This window comes from Typopeltis vanoorti, chromosome 19, assembly GCF_054136105.1.
Source record: "Typopeltis vanoorti isolate ZY-2024b chromosome 19, IOZ_Tvanoo_1.0, whole genome shotgun sequence".
Classification (NCBI taxonomy): Eukaryota; Metazoa; Arthropoda; class Arachnida; order Uropygi; family Thelyphonidae; genus Typopeltis; species Typopeltis vanoorti.
The window spans coordinates 14,896,024-14,914,935 of NC_143567.1; the positions used below are offsets into that span (position 1 = coordinate 14,896,024).

The window sequence follows — 18,912 nt, forward strand, 5'->3', positions numbered from 1 at the left end:
TCTTAGAGAGTAAGATTTCTAGGGAAATTTTGCTTAGATGCCTGATTAAACTGATATTTCTATAACTGTTATATATTATCCTATTCCATTTATTAGGAATAGCAATCAGAACAGAGGTGCACCACCCTTTAGGCCATGATTAATTGTTCCACACATCTTGACAATTTTGAACAGGGCATCTATGATAGGTTTTGCCCCTGCTTTCAGTACTTCTGAATTTATTCCATCTAGGCCTGATGATTTTCCTCATCTGCTAATAATTAACTGCTGCTTCTACTATTTCTCTTAAAACAAGGAAATCTTCTAATGTCATTTGTATTATGTCTTCAAAGTTACTGTCTTCTGAGAAAAAGTGAGCTCAGTAATCATGCCAACACTGTAAGATTTTATCCTTTCCAGTCAAAATCTTGCCATTTTCATCCTCAATTGACCAATCTGTGTTAGTGATATTATTTTAATAATTTCATATATGTGGGAGGTAAGTAAAACCATATTCCCATATTTAATTTTGGAGTTAAAGAATCCATGAGGTCTGAATTGAACAGGTGATTTGTTATATTTGAATATATTGAAGGTACATTTTACAAAATCACATAAGCACCTACATCATGGACAAAATTGGAACTCCGTACTCTGTATTATACAGAGGAGAAAACACACTTTCACATCAATATGATATTTTCGTATGACAACAAATTACATTCAAATATGAGTTAACTGCTGTCATGTATTACTGATGCAGAGCAATATATTTTTTTTTTTTGGAAGTTTATTTTCCACTTGGTTAGATTATAATAAATTTAGTTTAATCCTTTATCGAAGTGTATGCAAACAAAGTTTGCATGAAGTATCTTCAGGACTGAGGCAACTCATAGTAAAGGTGGAACAAGCTCTCAATCACTCCTTGTCTCAGTATCTCCCATAATGCAAAGCACATCTCCTTGTGGAGATGTCTTAAGCAAAATATTGTTGAGTGACAAACATGATCTCAGATTCAAAAATTGTCACACACACAAAGTATATTACACTGCCAACCTGGATGGCAAAGTGGACAGCATTTATGTTCTCCAACCAACAAGTTGTAGGTTTAATTCACACTGACCTGAATTTTTACCAAAGTATTAAGATGACAGATTATTTTTGTTGCTCCATGTAGAATTCCCACCACCACCTCACTTATTGGACAACTGAAGGTGCTTGAAAAGGTTTGTTATGTCGTTACCTTTCCTATATTTTATGTTTTATTGTGTTCTCCTACTTATATCACTTATCTTAGATTGTCACTGTGTAGTATTATTACTTTAACTATATATTTCTATGCTCTATACACACGAGACTATTGGAACTCTGTACTCTCTTATCCACAGTTAAACCTATCCACACAATTGGCTGATTCTTAGAATGATTAAGTATATTAAATAAATTTACAAAGGGTAGACTTCTGAATAGAGTCCGATCCTCAGCAACAAAGTCTAGAGTTACCTCCTAATCAGGTTCTGGTAATATTTATTTGATCAAGCTGCGTCAGCCAGATCCCTGGGTTAGAAATTCCTTTTAATCAACGAGTAACCCTCAGAAAATATACTAAATAAATCAATCTATTAATTACTCTTTATCTCAATTTTAATGGGCGCAAACCCGTTTTATACCTTCGTATCTCTAGCACCCTCTTCAAAACCAAAACTTTATGCCCGACACTTTCTTTTTTGCACCCAGCTCCTATTTTCATTTCTATCTCCCTGGAATACTTTGTACGCGTGCCGCGTCTTCCCGGAAAACACTGTGCACTAGCCAATCGCACGTAAACAATTTGCCATCGGCTACACAATTTATCTGAAGTTGTTGTTAGTAGACTTTGAACCTTCGTTACTCTACTCTAACATATATCTTATAGAGAAACTTCTTACATTATAATCTTTTACAATTAAATGACATCTTTCACCTTTAATTAATATTTCAAAATTTGTATTGGTATAATTCTTTAAACAAATATCTTTACTTAATTACAAGCATTTCCCCTTTTAGTTTTTTTTCTTGTTAGATTCTGAATGAGATATTTCTTAGTTAAAACATTTTCATTCAAAATTCAACAGGTTCCACATTCAGCCCCTGCAAAAGGGTACCCAGATTATTTAATGCTTAGTCTAACCAAGTTACTAAATGGGCTATGGTTACCAACCTTTCATGAATAGAACTGACATAAAAAACAAAAATAAATAAATGAAACACACACAGTAATCTGTCAATTATCCAGAACCTATTCATACACCAAATAATTACATAACTCAATTATATATGCCCTTTGGAATTTAAAATAATTTTAGTGAATTTATTTTAAACAACACAATATAAACATATTATATTTGAAATTACAGTTGCAATGTCATTTTTTTAGTTTATATTAAATGTTCATGCAAGGAAATGTGTTTCACATGTTTCGATGACAGCAGGAACTTGCTTTACAGTACATACTATACCTTCATCAGGCAGACACATTTTCAGAGTTCATATGGCATGTTAATTGAAAATTTTTTCTAATAGAAATTTTTTGCAAAATTAATATTTGTGAACTGTCTTAATGGTATAATGCTTAGTCTAACCAAGTTACTAAATGGGCTATGGTTACCAACCTTTCATGAATAGAACTGACATAAAAAACAAAAATAAATAAATGAAACACACACATAGTAATCTGTAAATTATCCAGAACTTATTCATACATCAAATAATTACATAACTAAATTATATATGCCCTTTGCTGGAGTGGCTTGTTAACAACAAATGAGTTTTTAATTGGTTTTTAGTTTAGTTTTTAATTTAAGTTTAAAAAAAAAAAATATTAATTTGGTCTTAGGATGACCATCTCTCAAATCTTTGGTAGATTTATACAGCCATACTTGTTGCCATTTGGGGAGTGTGCCCCAAGACATCTGCTGATTCCAGGAACAACCCCTCTGACTTAAAGCCTCTGTGCAGTACTTTCATTTCTTTCAACTGATCCCATGTGCAGGGGCATCCAATGTATGGTCTGCAGACCCGACTTGCCACAGCAAAACTGCCAGATATATTTTTTGTGTTCACCGAGGCTTTGATGTAGTTATTTTATTTTATTTCATTTATTGATTTTAATTTTATTTTCACTAGAGGTCAGGCCAGTAGAATAACAGATGATCATAATATAGCTTGTCTCTGTATATATGTGTACTTCAGATGATGATCTTAATATGAAGGTCAAAACATTGGGAAATTAAAATAATTATTTCTAACACAATTGTAGAGTCCATAATTTGTCTAAAATGAATGCTGATCACCATGTAACACTACAGGAAAGGAATGATATCTTGTTCATTAGAAAGAACTGTCACAGGCATGTCTAAAATCTTGTTAATCATTCTTTAGTTCATTCCCATTGAGGGGGAGAGAGAGAGAGAGAGTGTGTGCACCTAAGGTAACAAAGTTGTTTATTCCTATTTTTTTCCTTTTGCACTGAAGATGTTTTAAGCTCTGATTGTCTATCTTTTGTAATGCAGATAGTGGTGTGAAGCAGCATGTATGAATCTTCTAGTTGTGGTTGGTTTTCTGAATACTGAAAAGATCAGATTTTATTATTCCTCACATACTTCAAGAAGGATGTCAAGGACTTTCTATAATTCTCCAGTTCTACAGTGAATTTTGTTTAGGTGCTGTTCAAATAATCTTTAAGAAAAAAAGTTGATCTTTTCAGTGTATAGAAAACCAATCACCAGTGGAAGATTCTTACACAAAAAGAACTAATTATTCACTACACGCACCACTAACATTTAAATAAAAATACTAGTGAAGAAGAGGCCCAAAAGAAGTTCAACTTGGCCTCAGAATATATTAAGTAATCTTATATCAACCAAGTTCTTAAAAGGTTATGAAATCAGATATACAGTAAATATGCTTAACACTGCTATAGTAAAATTTTATCTTTCACTTACTGAAATTGCTTGTTCCAAACTTTTTCCATACAATCTTTGATACTCGTTCTTGATTGGTACCATGTCTATCTCACTGCGTGAAACAATGACACGAATCAGAGTTCTATCATCTGTTCCTGCTCCCTAAAAGAAATAAGTAAAAGATCAATAATGAATGAGCTTGGACACTGCTCAGTCAGCTAAGAGCCTGAAGTATCAAAGCATTACATATGTCAATTTCATGTATTCTCAATCTTTTTCTGTTTTTATGACAAAAAACAAAGGGTTTCAGAAGAAAACTTTCTCAATCTATAATAGAGACTACTTAAGCAGTCCAAGTAGTGACAGTTTAAAAAAAGGCATCAATCAATAAAGTTCAAACATACTTGAATAGAAATCAAATTTCTGTTAAGATGAGAGATGAATTTCACTGCTTGATGTGAGACCACTAACCCTGTTTATTGGAATCTTGTAAAGATTCCACGTTTATTCTTTAGATTAAAATTTCCAAGATCACGAAAAAAAAAGAAAAAGAAAAAAGTATGTATATATATATATATATATATATATATATATATAAAACTAAATTAAAAATAAATCAGCCAACCAACAGTACTAATGCACTACAGGTTTGCAACTTTGTGTGGGTTGGAATCGTATAAAAAAATTAAATAAATAAAATTTAAAAAATAACAAAGAGCTCTCAACCCAAAACCACATGTACAATGTACAAAATGCTGTTCTAAAGGAAATTCACATTCATTTCATTCATTATTATTTTTTTTAAACAGAAAACTCTCTCTCTCTCTCTCTCTATATATATATATATGAAGCTATTCCTTCAGGTTAATAGAATTAGATTAATAGGATTCTTTTATTAACCTTTAGCATCGACTGTTACATATTATATATCCTAAACAGATGCAATTTATTTGAAATCAATTTGTGCAACTGTCCATAAAAGAAATCTTGTGAATAAATTGGTTAATATTAAATTCATCAGTTTCTTTCCACAAAGATAAGTGTTTTTTAAGAACTAATTTCACTACTACATTTTGAAAAATATCTTAAACCGTGATGGCCTGATCAAAATATATTTTACTGTTTCTTATACTTAAAGTAAATTTGCAGTTCTCTAATAATATAGATTGGTTGATTATTACAGATGATTATTTATTGGTTGATTATTCTAAACCCATTCTCTTTAGAAAATAATTGAGAAATATCACGACTAGAGAAATCAGCAGTACCAATGATCAGATGGATTTGAACACACTGAAAACAAATTCAAAATTAATTAATATAACAAAGATCAGATTTTGTTTCAAGATATGCTTATTATTTAAGAGAAGTATAACTTAAGCATTTAATTTTCATGAAAACACATAGGATGTTTATGAGTATTCAAGAATGAAATCAAAATTTCTTCCTCAGGGTAGATATACAAGGTTATCAATTAAAGATGCAGACAGCAAATTACTACACTTTCAAAGAAACCTTGTATGTGAACTGGAATGTTCAATGAATGGAAAACTGCATACTATAATCAACTCTCGTTATGATGATATTTCAAACAACCTGCTCATGACTACCTATTAACGAAGAATTTTCCGAATCTTCACAGTATTATTATTTCATTTAGAGAAAACTCACTCTCTTTGACAAAGATAATTGAAAACCAAAAGTGAAAAGTAAAAGAGATGGTAGTTCTGGTAGGTACTAATAATTTAAGTAGTGACAAATATAGTATGAGAGAAGATATGAAAGATCTGTTGGAAGAAGCGAGAAAGAAATGTGAGAGTGTAAAAAGTAGGATTGATACCCAGATATGACAGTACTGAGTTAAGGAGGAAGGCAATGATAGCAAACAATTTTACGTGAAGGCTGTGTAGAAGAAATGGATTCAAGTTTTTGGATATGTGGAGTGTGTTTGAGGACAGAAAAGACTTGTGTAAGAAGGATGGAGCAAATTTGAATTCATTTGGAATCCTTATTATTAAATTACTCTGAATTAGAGAAAGATGTTAGAAGTTTTTTTCACTTGGTTATACTATAAATTAAAGATACCAAGGAATTATATACTTGTTTAATCCTTTATCCAAGTATACTTCAAGTGCAAACACAGTTTGCACTGGAAGTATTTTCAGGACTAGGGCAACTTCACATCACTTGCCTTAGTATCCCATAATGTAAAGCACATCTCCTTGAAGACATATCTAAGTCTGGGTAATGACCATTTCCTTAATGCATAGCATTATACATGTCTGCAAGGAGATGTGCTTGACATTATGGGATACTAAGGCAAGTGATGTGAAGTCTTGGCTTCCTGATACGAGTTGCCCTAGTCCTGAAAATACTTCAGGTGCAAACTGTGTTTGCTTACACTTGGATAAAGGATTAAACCAAGTATATAATTTCTTGGTATCTTTAATTTATAATTATATCAGATGACTTAAGTCCAGTTAGGGTAGAAACACAAGAAAACAATGATGGGACATTGTTACCATCATAGCAGTGAGTTTGAGTCTATTTGGAGTGAAGTAGAGATTAACAGAATGAAATATATGGTGGGGTGCTGCTACAGACATGGCAACTCAGTTGCAGGGGACAAAGAAATGTACTGCCAATATAGCCTTATGAGTACCAAACGAGTGATCATTATGGGTGACTTCAATTTTCTAAACATTGATTGCATAGAAGAGAAATCTTGTTAACAAAGAACAGGAACTTACTGAATTGTTGCAAGACAACTTTCTCAAGCAGCACATGAAAAAAAGGAACTCAACATCAAAGAGTGGTGGATTTGCTCTTAGCGTGAAAAGGGGGTTTCCATTAAGAATATGGCTATTTTATGACCAATTGGTGACAGTGAACATGCTGTGCTTTCTTGAGAAGTATCTAATTGTATTGATGCTCCTATTAAAACAGGCAACATGCTGAACTACAAACAAGGAAATTATGATCAAACTTAGGAGAATACTATCTTTGGTACCAGGGAAAATGGGGAAAAATGTCAGCAATGCATGGGAATTTTTGAAAAAGTGCTTAAATGAGAGGGTATCTGAATGTATCCCTAGTGTTCGAAGAATAAATAGGTTGGGAATGAAATGGATGTGCAACCTTATTAAGCAAGAGATCCAGAAGAAGATGATGTGGAAAGAATATCGTGAGAATAAGATTGAGAGGAGTTATGAAATATATAAAGCCAAGAAAAGTAATGAGTATTGTGCAGAAAGCTAAATATAGCCTTTTTAGAAAAGAAATTAGCCACACAAGCTAAAAACAATCTAAAAGAATTTTATTGTTTGCTGCAAGCAAAAGAAACAATGAACGTGGAAGAATAAATTTATTGAATGCAGATGGTACTCGAGTGTGAAACAAATGAGAGTGATCAATTAGTGAGTGCTCACTTTGCTGAGATATATCAACCAGGTGTATGTAATATGGTGCATAGTGCTACTACATTGGATGAAGAGTTAGATGCACATGAAAATGAGGCTGAAGAGCTGTTGCATAACCTGGATAAGAATTTGTCTATAGGGACAGATGGAATATCAGCCCGTTTTGCTAAAGGAATGTTCAGTCGAAATTTCTAGGTCTTTCACATGTTTGTATAACTTGAGTCTCAGCTCAGGAACGAATGATAGTTCCATTGTACAAGGGTGGTGCAAAAACTGATGTGTCTAACTACCGACCCATCAGTATTTCTGGTGTGGTAGTGAAGATTTTAGAAAAGCTGGTAAGAACTTGCATGCAGAAATGGGTAGACAAACAAGCTATACTCTGCAAGGAGCAGCATGGGTTTACTAAAGGAAGGTCATGTTTTAGCAATTTGATCATATTTTATAACAATGGTACGATCGAGTTGGATAAAGGGAATGAATGGATACACTATGACAGGGTTTCCCAAATTGTGTTCCACGGAAAGTGAATAAGTGTTCCGTGATGTCAGTGACCAAGATGTGTATTTTTAAATATGGAAGTAATTCGGGAAAGGGAATACCACTGTTTATGACCGGTCATAAAAATTGCCTGCAAGCCAATTACAACAATAGGTGGCGTATCCTCTGTTTTCAAAACTAAAGAAAATAACATCTGTGTTGCAAATGTCAGTGACTAAGCCACATATTTTTAAGCATGGAAATATTCATGAATTATCATTAATTTTCACACATCGAAATTTTTTGACATTCGGGAAAGGAAATACAACTGTTTATGACTGGGCATAAAAATTGCCTGCAAGCCAATTACAACAATGGGCACCATATCCTCTGTTCTCAAAACTGAACGAAATAACATCTGTTGCAAATGTCAGTGACCAATCAGCAAGGAAGTATAAAGAAAATTTTTTGACTGAAATTGAAGATCAAGGTAGTCTGTATTCGGTTCTCAAATCTAGTAATACTTTCTTCACAAGTTCGTATTGTAGGGCAAAAGTGCTTGTTTCAAAACCGTAGTGCCGTGATTTTAAAAAAGTAATAGGCCTACAGATTTAAATTTTAATATGAAGAAGAGACAAGGGACTTTGTTTAATTTTGGTGTTAAGAAATCTCTTAATGAAGGTGTTTGTGACACAACAGATAGTGATTCATCCACCTCCAGCCTACAAGAACATGTAATTCTTGTAGGCTGGAGGTGGATGAATCCCAGAGATTGTATGTGGATTGCAGACTCTAGTTAACAGGAGAAAGAGGGGTGATATGATAGAGGTCGAATCTCCTCCTTTTTTGTACATCTCCAGGATGTACAAAAAAGGAGGAGAAACCTACCAGCACAAAGGAGAAAAAGTGTGCATTCACTCGTAAGTACATATATTATAAATTTGTGGTGATCAGAACGGAATATGTCAATGAAAATCAGCACAAATTAATTTAATGATGTTGGCCTGAGTTAAATGTAATTTTATATTTGTCAACGTCACACAGTATACATAAGTGTACTAATACTCTTTATGATTATGCCATAATTAATTATTAATATTGTAATGTATTATAACTAATTACGAATACATTAATGTTGCATAAACCAGAGAATATGGGATTGGAAAACAAACTCTTGACTTGGATCAGGGGATTGTTGACAGACAGATATCAAAAAGTGGTATACAGTGGGTGTGAATCTGCCAGATTTAAGGTGACCAGTTAACATCTGATGTGCAATTGTATGCCGATGATGTGAAGATAAGCAGCAGGGCAATCAGGGATGCTACTGATATTCAGCACTTACGAAATGATTTTAATAGGCTGGAAATTTGGGCAAACAAAAATAGCTATCACTTTAATGTTAGTAAGCATAAAGGTATGTGCTTTTGCGTGATTAGAGTTCCAGCAGCATATTATATTAGCGTTATGCTACAAGATACGGAGAAGATCTTGGCATATTGGTGGATAGGAATTTGAAGTTCAAAGGTTACATAGCAAAAGTTGCAAATACAACTCAGAGGATAATTGTGATGTTGAAGTGAACCTTGACATGTAAGGATAAGGAAGTAATTTTGCCTCTTTATAAGATTTTGAAAAGACCATACCTAGATTATTGTATGCAGATTTGGTCTCCCGGATTCCAAGGGGATGAAGACGCTGTGGAAAGGGTGCAAAGAGTTACAAAGATTATATCTGGATTATGGGATTATGATGACAGATTGTATGTGGATTGCAGACTCTAGTTAACAGGAGAAAGAGGGGTGATATGATAGAGGTCGATAAACTTTTGAAAGGGTGTTATAGGATATCTCATGAATTTTTTTTTGCTATATGGAAGGTGAGGAGAGAACTTGGAGGTATCCATGGAAGTTAAGTTTGTTCAGTCAAGAAAGAGGTAACAGCTAGGTTTTTCTCCTAGAAGAGAGCAGTACGTGAGTGGAATAGTTTGCCTTTAGGGGTAGTGAGTGCATCTAATGTGAATGAATTTAAGGGAAGGTATGACAGCTGGTTTGGATGATTTATAGCCTCCCTCGATGAGTTCTTGACTCTCCGGAAGTCTCAGAAATAATAATAACAAACAACTCGCTACAACAAATTCTTAGTTCCTACTGGTTTGCTAAAGTGAGAACTGACTGTATCACTCAAGCTGAACACACTGCAGTCTGATATGAAAAAAAATAGTAGAAGAAATGAACAATCTTGAAGCATAGGTCTGAAGCTTAGAGAACCAGTCAGTGTCAAAATCTCTTAGATTTTATGTCATGAAGTTGTTTTACCTACATGATTTGTAACAGTAGAGATATGGAAAATTCAAATGTTTCAACAGTACTATACACTGTAAATGCTTTACTCATTCCCTTCTCTTCACTCACACACAAAAAATACAATTTTAACATAATTCTGAAAGAAATGTACAGAATAAAATTCCAAGTTCCAGTTACATGAAGTATTATCTGCATTTTTTTTTAAAATAAAGTTATTACTAGTTACCGTTTTTACTCAAATATAACTCACTCTCATGTATACCTTGCACCCCTGATTTTACTTAACAAAAAAAGAAATAAAAAATTTTGCACATAATTCAGATACGAAAAGAGTTTAAAACTTTAAGAAATAGATAGTGAATGTTGTTATGGCAGCTTCAGATATTTTGGAATTAGGTTGAACAGAATCAGCATCTCAACTCAACAATCATTGGCTTGCCTTTGTAGTTGAGATGTGCGACTTTTTGTTAATACTGCACCAATCGTATTGTGAGGAAGCGATCAAGAGTGTTCGATAAATATTTAAGATTATTTGGTATTCTGCTAGGCATAAATATCATCTGTGAAGATACTGGTGATAGCAAATGTCTCAGTGTCTATATCACTTACTGGTTCAGTACAACTGAGAAAACTGGTTGGAGAGTCAACATTAAAATCTCAAAGAAAAACAACCTCACTATTATGAAAATTGGACTGGAGAGAGTGAGTGGTGTCATTTAGATTATGATAGAATCAGCAAAAATGTAACAGAACAGACACAGAGAATTTTTAACTAAGAAATAAAAGGAGATTATAAGTTGGAAGTTCTCTGACATGGTATATCGAGAAGCAAATATATCCCCAAATGCTATCTGTGAGTGAGTGAGAGAGAGAGTGTGTGTGTGTAATTGGAACAACTGAGATGAGTGGTGCTTGAAGAACCTGAAATTTGTTTTATTTATTTATATGGATGGGTTGGAACTTAGACTATCTTGATACAACTTAATGTAATAATTACAGCAAAAAGAAATAATTAAACAGCAGATTTAATAGTTTCTTAATTATTACAATTATTTCTCTTTGTGCATAATTATTCTATTAAATTGTATCATGAGTGTAAACCAACAACTAAGACTAAATACTCGACATAGACTATATATGTAGTGAATCTGAAAGGTTTGCCTTTATTGGTAGACTTTTCGTGGTTTTGAGTTTCATGGTTTTTCATCTAATTCCTCTACAAATCATGGCCTTCACAGTACTATTCCCACATGCCACTACTACGACTCACTCTAGGCACATCTAGTAGCAAGATCGTTCCTCAAGCTAACCTGGATGTCTTCATTATTTAGTACTATCATTAGATTCAGTCTAGCGTGCTATCTAGTAGCCACTCTGCAGAATATCCATTTTAACTTGTGCACTCAAAAAGAAGAAAAGAGTAAAAAGCACACCAAAAAGAGTAAAAGGTAAAGAGTCTTTGCTCTGGGTGTGGTATTTCTGGCCACTTCAAGCTTCTGATAAGTAAAATTGTTGCATTACGCTGTGATGGAATTCATCTATTATAGTGTGGTGTTTAGTATACTGTAGACATTTAGCCATTCCTGAGGAGTGTGAATGTCAATATCTTGAGCCCTACCTATATTAGTTCATTCCTACAGTTGATGGTCTGGTGTAATGCCTGCTGGATGGGAGATAAATCGAGAACTACTAATGGGTTCCCAATGTCAGAGGCATAGTGAGGCTATGGCCAATGTGGCCCCAGCCATAGGCGCAAAAATGGAATTTAATTTTTTTTTTAGAACGGCACAATTTTCTTTCCTGGCCATAGGTGCCAAAATTCCTCACGATGTCTCTGCCCAATGTTAAGGTACAGGCAGATGATTTAGTTGCTTAGACAAACTGGATTCCACTGAAATTTGGCATGCCCCACATTGTGGTGGTCAGAACAGTTCCATTAATGTTTTAAATTTCTAAAGTTTATCACTAGTCTAGACCTTATCCTGCTCTTGTGAATAAAATCTTCATCTCCCTTTTATAGCCCTATCATATGCATACTTATTTTCATGGGATACTTTGCTATATTTTATTGTAATAAATGTCCTCTCTTGGAATCATTCTCAACACATTTTAAGAAAATTTTATCAAATTTGTTGATCCATCTCATAGTCAAAAATTCACATCCATAAAAATACGTTAGAATAGTATAAACATACTTGCTGACGTAGTGGTGGGGATGGGTAGAAAACTTTCAGGAATATCTTAAATCTAGTGTACAATTAATGTGTGCTTGCTTCTTGTATGCTGATCAAATAACTTTGTATTTTTTTTTTTTTTTATCATGATGATGATGATGATAAAAATACGTACAAAGTTATTTGATCAGCATACAAAAGGCAAGCACACATTAATTGTACACTAGATTTAAGATATTCCTGAAAGTTTCCTACCCATCCCCACCACTAAGGCAGCAAGTATGTTATACTTTTCTAATAAAATTATATTCTACATATATAGAGATAAATATATAGCATAAAAATTCTATATAAAACATAGAATCGAATTAACAATTAATACTTTTCATTCAATTATATTCTTATCATATGACAGTAAACTCAAGGATGAGTTTGCACATACTGAAAGACTATACAGTTTTGTATGCTAAAAGCAGCTGAAGTCACTTCAGCTAATGCCCTTAATACATGCTTTCCATTAGTGGACATAAACTATAATGCAATGTCACCAATTATCAATATACAAAGGAACTCATGAAATAAGTTCATGCCCAAGCTATTTTTTATATAATATGAATGAAAACAATGCAATTTTTTATACAGGTATATCACTGATTTTCTGATCACATGGTTCCAAAGCCTTGCCAGTTTTGCTGGACCAACAGAGGTCATATAATAATAATTCATCAGTATACCTCTGATCCACTAATTATCTAAATCATAGTGGACTGCTAGAAACTTATATATTCAAGGTAAATTAAATTATTAAATGTTGGAAATTTTTTCCTCCACTTGGTTAGACTATAAATTATATATTTATTTACTTTAATCCTTCATCCAAGCGTAAGCAAACAACGTTTGCGCCTGAAGTATCTTCAGGACTGGGGAAACTCATAGCAAAGGTGGACTGTGTTCACATCACTTGCCTTATTATCCCATAATGCAAAGTACATCTTGCAGACATGTATAATGCTATGCATTATGGGAAGGGTTACTACCCAGACTGGTTTCGACCTTTATTGAAGGCTCTTCAGTGAGAGCCAGACCCAGAGGTGATACCAAGGTTGAAGCAATGCAGAAGTCATGTTTACCTATACGAGTTGCCAAAAGGTGTCACACCTTATTATTAAATTACTCTGGATTAGAGAAAGTTGGAAGTTTTTTCCCTCCACTTAGTTAGACTATAAATTATATATATATAGTTTAATCTTTTATCTAAGTGTAAGCAAACAAAGTTTGCACCTGAAGTATCTTCAGGACATATAGGTAAACATGACTTCTGCATTGCTTCAACCTTGGCATCGCCTCTGGGTAGTGACCCTTCCCATAATGCACAGCATTATAAATGTCTGTAAGGGGATGTGCTTTGCATTATGGGATACCAAGGCAAGTGATGTGAAGTTTTGTCCACCTTTGCTATGAGTTGCCCAGTCCTGAAGATACTTCAGGTGCAAACTTTGTTTGCTTACACTTGGATAAAGGATTAAACTAAATATATAAATTATTAAATAAAATGCATTAGTGGATATGGACTTATGCTTACATTTGACACCACCATCATGATACTAGCAGCAAAGGCTACTAACATCATTACAGATGCTAGTAGTCCTTGTTTAAAAACCATAGTTAGGGTTAATGTAGACAAAATAAACTAAGAATCACCCAAAATCAAGAGATCTATAAAGTGCAGATGTAAATAATTAAGCTAGTATATGCACACGCAGCCACATATATGGGTAGCTGCTGGAATTTCAAGTGCACTATCATAATTTTGTCCTATGATATTTGGATAATTGGATAGAATAATGTATTAGTCAATCCAATGTTGAAAAATTGGTGGTGTATCTGTATAACAAACAAAATACAACTTAGGAATTCCAAAATTTTTATAAATGAATCCACATCAAAATATGGAACTAAACTGTGCACGATTATATTTCATAGTTATAAAAAAAAGAAATAAAAAAATAAGTTCATTGATGACAAAAAGATTATTATTTGTTCAAAGTTACCCTCATGGCTTTGTATAATCTTTCTGCAAAATATGCTGAACGGTTCTCAACACAGCGTGCTATTGAAAAAAATAATTTCAAATTAGCAAAGTAATGATTTATATTTAAGCACTGTAAAGAAAAGGGTATATTAAAGATACTAGTAATAACAATAAAATATATTCTTTTGTTTACTGAGAGATATACTCTACAAATAGAAAACATTTTTTTTACATGTGTAACATGTCATTACATATGAAGAGTTACCCAAAAATAGCCATAATTATTTTTTCAAAAAAATTTCATTAAGGTTTATAATACCATATTCTAGTCTCCTTCAAAGTACTCTCCATGTGAGTCAATGCACTTGTCACAATGTTTTTTTCTGCTGCTGGAAACAGTTCTGGAGTTGTTCAACTGGAATACTGTTTATGGACACCAGCAACTTTCCTTTCACTTCGTTCACATCAATGAATTGCTGCCCTTTAATGGTTTTCTTTATCCAAGGGAATAAAAAAAAAAAAAGGTCACATGGAGAGAGATCGGGTGGGTAGAGAACTGCCATGTTGTTTTTCGCCAAGAACCAAGTGCCTTATTAAAACACTTAAGGAATTGAACAATGTAGTTAAGGATATAAATTAAATTAAACTTTAATAAATATTTTCCGATATTTCGGCAACATCATGTTGCCATCTTCTAAAGGAACTTACAAAAAAAGTTACATGCACGTAGGCACTACAACACAGAAACTGGGAATGAAGAGATGAAGCTATTGTTCTCCTAACAATCCTGATGGTGCCCTCTAGCAGGCTAAGTAGGTGTTCTTGGCCGTTGGGCTGAAGGTCTGCTGATGTAGGCCACCCAAATTTGAGGCAGTCGCATACAACCAAATTTGTTGAGGTTTGGAGAATTTCTTAGGGCTGAGGCTGATTCCATAAAGAGTCTTTCAAATTTGTATTTGCTACAGTGTATCACTGTAGCTTTCTTCCACCACATTCTGTGGCGTGTATCCAGAGCATGGTCCGCAAGCCCAGAATGACTGTATTTGTGAAAACGGATGTAGTCCTTGTGTTCCGAAATTCTGATATTCGCTGTCCTGCCTGTTTGGCCAAAGTAAGACGGTTTACAACTGCAAGGGACCTGGTAAACACCAGGTAGGTCTTTAGTGGAGCGGATAAGGGATGCCAATTTTCTGTAAGGTTTGTAACAGGAGGTCAAGTCATGTTTTTTTAAGATTTTGGTAATCTTTTCCGAGGTGCCTCGGATGTAGGGAATGCTGATGGATTTAGAGTAATCCTTGTTGTGGAGGGGGGAGGGATCTGTGGTTTGTAGGTTCTAATATTTTTTGGATTTTTTTTTTTTTTGGGGGGGTGAGGTAGCCATTGGCTGAGAAAGTGTTGAGGATGTGATTTAGTTCAGTGTTTAGGGTCAAGTCGTTTGAACAGATTAGTTTAGCCCTGTTGTATAGTGTTTTCACTACTCCATATTGTTGTGAGGGGGGGGGATTGTTGGTGAATGTATCTGCCTGTATGGGTGGGTTTTCTGGAAACTGAGAAAACCAAGGTTCCATTAGGCTGGCAGGTGACTAGTGTGTCTAGGAAAGGGAGGCTGTTGTTTTCCTCTTTTTCCAGAGTGAATTTGATTCTGGGGTGTTGGTTGTTTAAGTGTGTTAAGAAGGAGAGAAGTGTTTCAGAGCCATGTGGCCAAATAGCGAACACATCATCGACGTAGCGAAGCCATATGGTTGGTTTTTGTGGGGCAGAGGCTAAGGCTTTTTCTTCAAAGGTCTCGTTAAAGAAATTGGCCAAGGGTGGGGAGAGTGGTGAACCCATGGCTGTCCCCTCTATTTGTTTGTAGAATTTTCGCTGCCAAACGAAATAACCTGAGTTCATTGTGAACTGAAATAAGGCTGAGATATCGGGAGAAAATTTAGCTTGGATTAGCTCTCAAGTTTCCTTGAGTGGGACATTTGTAAATAAAGAGGAGACATCAAAGCTGACCATTATGTCAGTATGTTGGAGTGTAAGGTTTTCTATGCTGGCTTTGAAATGGGCTGAGTTTTTTGTGTGTGATGGTGTGTTGCCAGTATAGTGTGTGAGCTCTTTGGCCAAAAGTTTAGCTAATTTGTATGTGGGGGAATCAATGCCATCCACTATGGGACGTAATGGCACATTTTCTTTGTGTATTTTTTGGGAGTCCGTAAATACGGGGGGGAGGTATAGAGTTAAACGGCTTTAATCTGTTGGTAACTTCTACAGACCAAGAAGTGACTCTCTTAAGAAGCCTGTGAAGTTTTCTAATTTGAGAGTTGGTGGGATTGTAATTGATAGGGAGGTAAGTGGCCCGATCTAATAGAAGAGCATTCAGCTTACCTGTGTAGTCCTTTTGGTTAAGTACTACAGTTGCATTTCCCTTATCCGCTTTGGTGATAACTAATTCTTTATTATTCTTCATTTCCTGTAGAGCTTTATATTCCTTGTTGGATATGTTGGTTTTTGGTGGTCTTTCTTTGGAAAGGACACAGGCTACATCCAGTCTTACACTGTTGGCGACTTGATGTGGAAGGTGGCAGATTCCACGTTCGATCTGGATCATAATATCCTCACTAGGTATTTTATTGGGAGCAATGGCGAAGTTGTGTCCACGTGACACAACTTCTCTCCTTCTTAACACACTTAAACAACCAACACCCCAGAATCAAATTCACTCTGGCAAAAGAGGAAAACAACACCCTCCCTTTCCTAGACACACTAGTCACCTGCCAGCCTAATGGAACCTTGGTTTTCTCAGTTTACAGAAAACCCACCCATACAGGCAGATACATTCAGTTTACAGCAAACCCACCCATACAGGCAGATACATTCACCAGCAATCCCACCACCCCCCATCACAACAATATGGAGTAGTGAAAACACTATACAACAAGGCTAAACTAATCTGTTCAAACGACTTGACCCTAAACACTGAACTAAATCACATCCTCAACACTTTCTCAACCAATGGCTACCCCCCCTAAAAAAATCCAAGAAATATTAGAACCTACAAACCACAGATCCCCTCCCCCTCCACAACAAGGATTACTCTAAATCCATCACCATTCCCTACATCTGAGGCACCTCGGAAAAGATTACCAAAATCTTAAAAAAACATGACCTGACCTCCTGTTACAAACCTTACAGAAAATTGGCATCCCTTATCCGCTCCACTAAACACCAACCACTTCCCCTAGACCTACCTGGTGTTTACCAGGTCCCTTGCCTCTGTGGCCAAACAGGCAGGACAGCGAATATCAGAATTTCGGAACACAAGGACTACATCCGTTTTCACAAATACAGTCATTCTGGGCTTGCAGACCATGCTCTGGATGCACGCCACAGAATACGGTGGAAGAAAGCTACAGTGATACACTGTAGCAAATACATATTTGAAAGACTCTTTATGGAATCAGCCTCAGCCCTAAGAAATTCTCCAAACCTCAACAAATTTGATTGTATGCGACTGCCCCAAATTTGGGAGGCCTACATCAGCAGACCTTCAGCCCAACGGCCAAGAACACCTACTTAGCCTGCTAGAGGGCACCATCAGGACCGTTAGGAGAACAATAGCTTCGTCTCTTCATTCCCAGTTTCTGTGTTGTAGTGCCTACGTGCACGTAACTTTTTTTGTAAGTTCCTTTAGAAGATGGAAATGTGACGTTGCCGAAATATCGGAAAATATTTATTAAAGTTCAAGTTTATTTATATCCTTAACTACGTTGTTCAATTCCTTAAGTGTTTTAATAATGCATAACCAAGTATAAGCCTGTCTACGAGAACCAAGTGCCTTAGAAGCACAAAATGTTAGATATGATAATATTGGAATGTTGACAAGTAATAGACTTATTTTGAGGAAAATTGTGGATAGAAGCTTAATAATAATATAAACTTAATCATGTAGTGCTGTCATAATAGCCTGAATACCTCTTGAAAGTACATATCAGGAAATTTATGATGTAATAAGTCATATCTTGGCTAAATTTGCTATCTGAGAGACATCGAAATGTAGCTATCAATGAAAAATTCTACTCAATTATAACGAAACACAGTTACTGGTCCAATAGTGTTTCATAAAATACTATGACAATTTTTTGACTGATAATCTACTTGATTTAATCCAGGAAAAAAAAAATCTCTAACAATTTATGTCAAGTGATCTTGAAGCTCAAGAGGAATGCAATACTTGAAGTAGAAAACGAGACACAGAAGATGTGAAATCTATAAAGAACTGGGGAAGGGAGGGATAGATGATATCCAACCAGAAATGCTCAAATATAGAGGTATGAAAGTATTACAATGAATGCACTGCACAATTCAGAAGGCTTGGTCAAAACAGCAAATTTAGGATATTCACACAGTATACCTATCTATAAAAGGTGAAATAAAACAATGAGAGAATTAGAGGAATTCCCCTACTGAGTGTTTTCGGGTAAGAAAACAGTCAGTAGGTACAAGAATGCTTGAGGAGAGGTTCTGAGAAGAAGAAAGCGTTATTCTACTCAAAGAGAAGCTGTCAAAATGGCATTAGGCCTAATATCCAAATTA

At 34.9% G+C, this 18,912-nt stretch overlaps 1 protein-coding gene across 2 annotated transcripts in view; it reads right to left on the reverse strand.

Annotated features, from left to right (window-relative positions):
- The window catches only part of LOC150095873 (annexin-B12-like), a 150,356-nt gene that overhangs the window by 10,380 nt on the left and 121,064 nt on the right, over positions 1 to 18,912 (reverse strand). For both annotated transcript variants that reach the window (XM_090409571.1, XM_090409572.1), the window contains 2 exons: positions 14,354 to 14,412; positions 3,963 to 4,085 (listed from right to left, as the gene is read on the reverse strand). In XM_090409571.1, the coding sequence (XP_090265697.1) occupies positions 3,963 to 4,085; positions 14,354 to 14,412 (182 nt within the window). The remainder of the gene's footprint in view (positions 1 to 3,962; positions 4,086 to 14,353; positions 14,413 to 18,912) is intronic.